At 39.6% G+C, this 9,111-nt stretch overlaps 1 protein-coding gene across 1 annotated transcript; it reads right to left on the bottom strand.

Moving 5' to 3' along the window:
• Window positions 1-817: 817 nt before the first annotated feature.
• On the bottom strand, window positions 818-6,757 carry LOC311266034 (organic cation/carnitine transporter 2-like; the record flags this gene model as incomplete). The annotated part of the gene is made up of 10 exons (XM_084368219.1): window positions 818-1,129; window positions 1,428-1,563; window positions 1,715-1,897; window positions 2,011-2,225; window positions 2,874-2,968; window positions 3,088-3,229; window positions 4,787-4,958; window positions 5,130-5,281; window positions 6,181-6,284; window positions 6,401-6,757. The coding sequence occupies 10 exons, from the start codon at window positions 6,755-6,757 to the stop codon at window positions 1,039-1,041; spliced, it is 1,647 nt and encodes a 548-aa protein (XP_084224345.1). The 3' UTR covers window positions 818-1,038.
• Window positions 6,758-9,111: the final 2,354 nt, after the last annotated feature.

Here is a 9,111-nt window from a genome sequence, read left to right as displayed (position 1 = left end):
CTCAGCTGTGGCTGATGCTTGGCCTCCTGCCTTTCCAGGTGAAAGCAGTCTGGCTGATTATGAACCAATAGGGGGGGAGGGGCAAGGGCACTAGGCTCTGGCTCTCTCTCCATTCCACCTTCCATCCAGAGATGCAGTCATTCAGCCTAGAGGCTGGCTGTGGTATTATGTTTTTATGTTTATCTGGTGGGTGCCACAGTCTAGTTTTTGTGGCTTTATTTCAGTTAGGTTTAGTCGTTTCTTTGTGTTAGGGTAGAGGATTAGTCCCCAGCTCTGACGGCCCTGGTGGGTTGGTCTGGGAGGCTGCCCTTTTGTTTATTTTGGCCGGCCCATCACTTTGTTTTTTGTTTGTTTGATTTATTGTTTGTTTGTTTGTTTGTTTGTTTGTTTGTTTGTTTAGGTTTTTTCCCTCTGTTGGGTTACTGTTCATTTAATAAATTCATCTTCATCTAAACTACAACTTGATTTGGTTATTTGTGTTAGACCTCTTTTGGTGTACCTCTTGGGCTCATAACATTTCCCCCCATGAGCAAACACGTTGCAACAGTGGTGAGAAAAAATTGCCTTTTCCAGCCAGTTTACATTGTCATTCCAGCCATTATTGTTTTGGCAAACTGAACTCTCCGTTCACTGTAAATATGGTTCTATAAAACAAGACACTCGTGGCATGTGTGGAAATTTATTGTTCGAGTCAGTGCAACAGTGCATGAAAAAATAATGTCACATCTTACAGCCCCCATCTGAAATACGTCCAGCCTACGATACAGCACTTAAGTCTGCTTATTAGTCAACAAAATATAGTGGTCTGAAAAATGTATCCCAGCTACCTCTTATTCTTAGCTCCTCTAATTAAATCTTTTCAAGTTGACGTAAATGTTAATAATAAACATAAATGTGAACAGACCAGAGAAGCTCTGAGGCTCTCTCTCCTAAACAACATTTATGTCTTGTCAACTCATCAGAAGACACAGATACACAGTTTATGTGATATAAAGGCTTTGTCTTTTGATCGATAGGCTCTTGCTGACTGATGTTCTGTCAGCAGGGGGCGCTCTTGTTCCTTTCTTTACAGTCTTCAGTTGTGTCTGACTGGGCAGCAGCTGTTTTCTTTGGACAGCAGCAGAAGCAGCTTCAAGATACAAAGAGTCACAGAGAAAGATGAAAGAGAGAGAGAGACGAACTGTTGAAATGCACATTATCACAAACAAAGAGATAAAGCTGTCATGCAGTTAACTCTACAACATGTTTGCCTCTCTGCTGTACAGATTTCTAATCAACACTTTGTTTATCAGTGAAAATGCAGCTCCAGACCTGCTCTTGATGCAGTAACAGTAGTAATAAAGTCATAAGATTTTGTTGCCTCAGTCTGTTGTTGAACTCTTTTACTTCCTTTGTGGTCGTCAACACGTTCACACACAGTGACATACCTTCTGATGGGTTTAGCCTGGCTGATGAGGTCAGGAAGTTTGCAGTTTCTGGTGTCTGGCAGCAATATGCTCACAGCAGCAGCCATGAGGCAGACTGTACCAAAAATAATGTACGGCAGGACCTTGCTGTACACACCTGCAAACAGAATGAAGGCCACTTTAATTAGACTTGTCACCGATCTGTTCATTTCCGTGGGTTCATCACCTTTAATATATTAGTTAGGCAAACATATCAACTTACGCTTATTACAAGGACCTTAATACAAAATATTGTCAAAAACACTTGCCTATGTAGATCACATAGGGACACATGATGGCACCTATGCGTGCAGCTGTGGTGGTGATCCCTAAGCCCATGTTCCTGACCACAGTGGGCATCAGCTCAGTGAAGAACACAAAGAGGAAGATGTAAGCACCAGTTGAGCCCATCCTTCCCACCAAGGAGAACACCTGGAGCATGACAGGCATGTCTGAGAAAAACAAATGTGATTCTTAAACAAGGCATGGACAATTGTACAAAATCACTGTGTCTTCTTCTCCTTTCAGATATTCCTGATTCACTCAGTGTTGTACTGATTCAGACCTTCAGGAACCAGCTGGATGATCAAGAGCATGATGCCACAGAAGATCAACATGCAGAAGAGGAGAGTGGGTCGAGGTGCATGGTTGACCAGCAGCCCAGTGGCTGCATAAACTGCAATGTCAATGGTTGCTGATATGAAGCAGTTGAGGTAGATGTTTCCATTCAGGTTACTGGTGTTGAGAGAGAGACCATAATAGACCATGGTAACGGACATCCTGCAGAAATACAGAATCAACACTGCATGAAGAGTGTGCTGAAATAATACTTTGCTCTCAAAATTATTTTAAACTTTAAAGGTGCAATATTGTTCCAAATTTTAATATATTATGCTGCCACAATTCATCCAAGTCACTTTGAAGAAGCTGAAGTTTAAGTTTTATGTGGTTTAATTATTAAAACTTGTACCTGTAACAAATAAATCCAAGTTATTAAAGGGTAACTTTGGTATCTTTAACCTGGTCCCTTTTTTTTCATGCTTTTGTGACTAATGGGGGACGATATTTTTTTGAAACTTGTTCAGTATTGAGCAACATAACAAATTAGGTAACTTAAGTTACATAGGTAACATATGCTTCTTTTAACCAAACCATGATCTATTCCTAAATCTATACAAGTACTTTTAGTGCCTAAACCTAACCAAGTAGTTTTGCATTTGGTTCCCAGGGTCAAAATATTCAGAAGAAGATGAACCAAGATTGTTTTGGTCATAATCTGACAATCAGAGTGATGAGGTTTTATTCCTCAAACACAAGTGTATATTTATAGTAGTAATAAGGTAATATAGTGGAATTACTTTGGGATGGATTACATTTAATTCGCAACGATATTCAGGAAATCTAGCAAAAGAGAAATAAACACATTACCATATGAAAACACCTAGAATTGTAATATTCCTCATGTTGGCGGTGCGTATCAGGTCCATATAAGTGTGCGTCCTCTCCTCTTCACCTTTATCTTTCTGTATAAGACATATGAAAAGAAACAGAACAGTCACACCTGGTTATCAGAGTTTGGGCCATATTTTATACTGCAGCTCAACAGCTTCCACAGCACGAGGAGTGAAAATGGAATAAATACCATTAGCTCCAAGCACTCGCCAGCCCTGAATATAACCTCAGGCACGGGGACTCTGTTCTTTTTGGCAGCATTACGTATGACAAGTTCAGCCTCCTCAACCCGACCTTTCTGCAAGAGCCAACGTGGAGACTCAGGAATGACCCTGAAGAGAGAGAGAGAGAGAGAGAGAGAGAGAGAAGTTATTCAAAATGAAAAAATTTGCATTTTACAACGCGTGGAATAACATTAATTGTTGACGTTAGAAAACCATTTGAAAAAAGTTAAAAGCTAGAAGGGGATATATTTGCATCTGTTAATGCATGTACTCATTTCATACAATCAGAAATCGAAACGTGTAAACTTTGCAGAGAATATGAACAAAGTGTCAGGACTGAGATCAGTGTCTGATTCTTAAGAAAAGCATAAACAGGGGGAAGGCAGACAGATACTCATTTACACTGAGAACTGGTTTAAACAACCAGTCCAGTCTGGTTGTCTTGGCACAGACACAGAAGTACATTGTTATTATTATCCACCTCTGCAATGACCTGCAGTCAACTTATATATCTGCATCTGCAGTTGAGTGATAATTTATCAGCTAATATAAAATGAGGAAAACATAGCCTACATTAGTATAAACAAAACATGGGCACATTATCAAAACCTTGCTGCTCTGCCACTCCTTGCAATTATGGTTTGTCATGAAACAATCTTTCAGGCATTTGGTATCTTTGACGTTGGGTGTCACAGCTGGGTGTGTTTGGTGAACATACTGTATCAGCTTTGTGCTCACAACACCATGTGATGATTGCGTACATAGTAATAGTATGTCTCTCTCCAACATCACATGAACACCTTCTTGAATGTGTTATGCCTGCTTGTTTCACATATACTGTGTTCTCCAGACAGTAGCGATGTCAAAAATATATTAAAATTAATATCTGACTTTGAGTCTGTACTGGGGTGGATTAAGGGCTGATCACTAGGGCTGATGGCGATTTTTACAGAGGCGTAATATAAAGTATCCTGACTGGAAACATCACAAACTAGCATGGTTCGTGTGACAGGTAGGACAGGAAGGCTCTGCAGCAGCTGCCCAGAAAGTCATCCGTACCCATCTACTGTGATATCAGTGAGGTGTCTGCACAGAGTACCCGCTGCCATACCATCAGACTGCAGAGCAGCGTCTTTCCCTCAGGCTGTGAGACTCCTCAACTCATCAACACTCAACTCATTAATATATATATTTTTATTGTTTTTTTGTTGTTGTTGTTTTTGTGATGTAGCATAAAGGGACTCAAACTTGAAACTTGTTTAAAACCCTGGTGTTGTAAAATTATAACTGAACTAAATGTGTACCTTGCACCATGTAAATGTGGTAAAGATGGGCCATTATTTATCTTTAGTTTTCTATACATCTTTGGTTGAGTCTGTGACTTTGTTTGCTATTTCTTTTCTCCCTTTTAGCCTCAAATAGATACATTACCTCATTGCTATGCATCCTGCAAACTGCTGTGTTTTAAAAAAGAAAAAAGTGTTGAAAATCCATTGCACATGCACATGCTAGCCAGATCAAGATCTTTACCACAGGAATCGATGATTCTCATTTTATCTACCAGGGCTTCCAGTAACAACTTAAATAGAAGAGGGTTTGGCATAAAATGACTCTGATATGTGATATGGACCACTGATCAATAGCCCTTATCAGCCGATCACTTACCACCACATTGGAATATATATCAATCCGGGGATGGCAGAAGCTACCAGCAGCATCCTCCAGCCTCGTATGAAGTATGCAAAGAGCGGCAACAAGGCGTAGCCAATGCCGTAACATACACCTTGGGCTAGCAGACCGAATTTTATCCTGGCAGACTGGCCCAACATCTCAGACCCTGATGAAGAAGAGGACCACAAGCATGGCATTAAGATGAGGGAGAACATGAACGTATAGATCAAACTGTCTGCAGCCACATTGAATTCACTGGTTCAGGAAGATGTTGGAGTTGAGATAGAGGTAGGGACTCTTTTGAGACCAATAGAAGTGGATGTGCTGCCTGTCTCACCCAGTATGAGTGATGTGCCATAGTTGGTATGGCCAATTCCTTTTAGACAGTTGAGGACACAGAACATGACCCAACTGACGGAGGTGGCCTGGATTAAGGCAGTGACTGACTGTAAGATCATAGTGAAAAAAAACACTGGCTTTCTGCCAAACCTGCAAGGTGATGCACAGAAACATGAAATTAACAGACCATGGGTGATCTTTAAGTGCACATCTTTACACTGATAACATTTGGCTTTCATTATGTGATCAGTCAGTTCTTCTCTTCTTTGTCTTTCTGTCAATCCTGCAGATTTTCTTACTGTTGTTTGATTTGGCTGCTAGAACAACAGATGTCAGTGAACACCATTATTCATGAGTAAAACAACAAGTAAAAATATATTAACAAAATCAGAGCTAAAACAATACATCATTTAATTGATTAGTTGTTAAACAAAAGTTTAGAGAGTTAGAGCAAAAAGGGCTTATCTAAAGTACTTGACGGGTAAATGAGTGAAGCTGTGATTTTATTTATGACTGAAGAAAGCAATGAGGAACTAGTTGCTTTTCAGATGACATTTTTTCATACTCTACCCGTAAGTTTGATTTTCATTTGATTTTATGATAAACTGAAGGGTTAAGTGCTCCTTTATGTGTTAATGAAATGATCCTTCTTCAGTCACAAAGCTCAAAACAGGCAGTTTTTCTGACACCATTAAAAGCTGATTTAAAAAAAATCATAATCTACATATATGTGGTTCTCACAGGACAGCAATACTGCAAACATGATGTCATAGAGTATGATGTATAACTAGATTGAACCCCACAGTATAAAAAGCACATTTATATCTGCAGCATAAATATGCAGTGATATTAATTCAATTATAATAGAAAAACAATGACAGAGAACATTTTCCGTCAGAATGAGTACTTGTACTTTTGACACTTGAAGTGAATTTCACTGATAATGCTTTCATACTTTCACACAAGATGGTTTTCAATTAAAGACTTTTCACACTGTGGTATCGACACTTCTACTTAAGGATCTGCACACATCCTCCACCACTGTTTACCGGTCTGAGAACGGACCGCTGATGAAGGATCCAATCATGACTCCTACAAAGTATAAGGAGGTGGAAAAAGGGACCTTCCATGCATGTTCGCACACCAGATCCCACTGTGATTACCAGGAGAGAAGACCGTCATTCAGGTGACAGCAGGACAACTTCCACAGAAATCTGACATTAAAGTGAAATCTAAATGAAACTAAAGTCAAAGAAGGGAGAGTTTCACCTCAGACACAATAGTGGAGCTGTATATCTCAGTGCTGAACACCCATCCATCCACACATTGCTCTGTGTCATTGCTGAGTCCAGTTGTCTCCGTCCAGCTTCCGTTCAGTTTGTATCGGGAACAGCTGTCAGGTCCGATCCAGCTGCGTTGCTCCACATCTGTGCCGTTGCGCCTGGAGTTGATGGACTCTTTGCAGTGATACTCTGGTGTATCCGAAACAAAAACCACGATCACTCCCATGTATCCAGTTGGAATTGCAGCTAAACTGAGCAGAACAATTATCAAAATTTGAAAAAGTCCGTAGTCGCCCAGAAAAGACGTAAGTTCATCAAAGTCTTTCACTTTTGCGTCCGACATGATGACTGACTGCTGGTGCGCAAATTAAATCCACACCAGGAGGCTGTGTCGAATGAGCTGGTAGATAAACCAGGTATGTTAGCACATTTGGCACACTTATTTGTACGTAACAAACCTGTACAGGTAACTTGCAGAACTGGTTGCACATCACTCCAGTTCTTAGAGCTTTACTCTGGCTTCCTGTCAGTCAAAGAATAGATTTCAAAATTCTGCTGTTGGTTTATAAAGCACTGAATGGTTTCCGGCCAAAATACATTTCTGATCTGCTGCTACGTTATGAACCATCCACACCTCTGAGGTCGTCAGGTGGAGGTCTGCTTTTGTGGTGGCACTCCCCTGGTACAGAGCAAGGTGTAGTGCTGGTGAATGCAGCCCCCAACAAATTCCCTAATCAGGGATTCCTCACATGGACAGGCACTGGGACACCAAACACTGCCAGCCATAGCAGAGACGGAGAGCAGGAAGCAGAGGCAGAACAATGGCACACAGATGCCTTCTAGCTTGGCCCTGATTAGGGAATTTGTTGGGGGCAGTTAGGGTTAGGGCAGCAAGCCGTTGGTCTGACAACCCACCATGACTGCCACAGAGCAACACAGGAAACTGGGAGGTGTGGGCGGTCACAACATATATTTACACAGACAGGTGTCTGATTATCAGAATCAATATTTAAAAATCTGCTTGCCAATAAAATGAATTATTTAAAAAATGAGTTACTCCAGCTCTGATTTAGCATTTATTCATTGAAGTAACTAAAGTTATCAGATTAGAGTACAATTGTTGCCTCCATAATGTAGTGGAGTGGAAGTATAAAGTAGCAGAAAATGGAAAACTACTTCAACATTGTACTTAAGTACAGTACTTGAGTAAATGTACTTAGTTACATTCCGTCACTCAAAGTAAGTAACCAAGCTGTTTGGTAACTGCCAGGAGTCAACAACTGTCAGTGTGACCGGTATGAACCGGTCACACTGACAGTTGTTGACTGTCAGTGTCAACAACTGTCAACAACCGCTTTAGCCTGTGTTAGTTAATAATCTGTTAACATACAAGGCCTTTGATACGATTGAACACAACTTTCTTTTTCAGTCCCTCAAAGTTTTCGGTTTTGGAAATAACTTTATTGATATAGTCAGTATGTTCTATAAAGACATTAACAGCTCTGTGATAATCAATTTGAACACGTCTAAGAGATTTCAAATTAACAGAGGTGTCCGACAAGGCTGCCCTATATCTCCCTTTTTATTTCTTTTAGTCACTGAATTATTGTCAATCAATATAGTAAATAATGAGAAATTTGAGGGTATCTCAATTTTTGGCAGAGAATTAAAAATCTCCCAACTGGCAGATGACACTACACTTTTTCTAAAAGACAAGAATCAACTCTCTAATGCTATAACTATAATTAACCAATTTTCTAACGCCTCAGGTCTAAGACTTAATATGTCCAAATGTGAAATTTTGTCTTTGCATGATTTCAGTGATTCTACTATTGAAAATATCCCAGTAAAGACTTCTATCAAATATTTAGGAATATTCATAACTAAAGATCTTACAGCTAGGCAACATTTAAATTTCTCAAACAGACTAAAAAAGACCAAATCTATTTTTAACCTTTGGCTTCAAAGGGACTTGTCTGTCCTAGGTAGAGTTCTTCTCTCCAAAGCAGAAGGCTTGTCTCGCTTCGTATATCCAGCATTGTCCCTATTTGTAAGTGAACCAACAACCACACAAATCAATAAAATTTTCTTAGATTTCATCTGGAAAAATAAATCGCATAAACTTAAGAAATGTGTACTCTCCAACAGTAAGGCAGAAGGAGGTCTTGAAGTCCTAGATTTTAGTGACACTGTCAATACCTTTAAGGTTAACTGGTTGAGAAAGTGTCTCAGAAACCCTGACTCTATCTGGTTCTTCATCCCAAACCACATCTTTAATAAAATTGGAGGTCTTTCCTTTCTTTTAAAATGTAATTATTTACCTAATAGATTACCATTCAAACTATCAAAATTTCATCAACAAACCCTTCTAGCGTGGAAGCTGGCTTTTGTCCACAATTTCTCACCCCACAAAGCTTTTCTCTGGAACAATAGCAATATTCTTATAAGAAACAAATCATTATTCTTGCCAGAATGGTTTGAAAGAGGTATCATCCATATCCTCGATCTTTTTGATAATGCTGGTAATATTTTGTCTTATGAACGTTTTATGTCTGTACACAGTTTTCCTGTTCCCTCCAGAGAATTTATATCTGTAACTCGTGCTATACCAATAGAGTTAATTCAACTTATAAAAAGCCATTTGACTTACAGTGACTATAAAACAAGGCAACCTGTACTGATGTTGAGTGGAGTAGA

This window comes from Pagrus pagrus (assembly GCF_965226575.1).
Source record: "Pagrus pagrus genome assembly, chromosome: 12".
Lineage (NCBI taxonomy): Eukaryota > Metazoa > Chordata > Actinopteri > Spariformes > Sparidae > Pagrus > Pagrus pagrus.
This window is presented reverse-complemented; position numbering and strand designations above follow the sequence as displayed.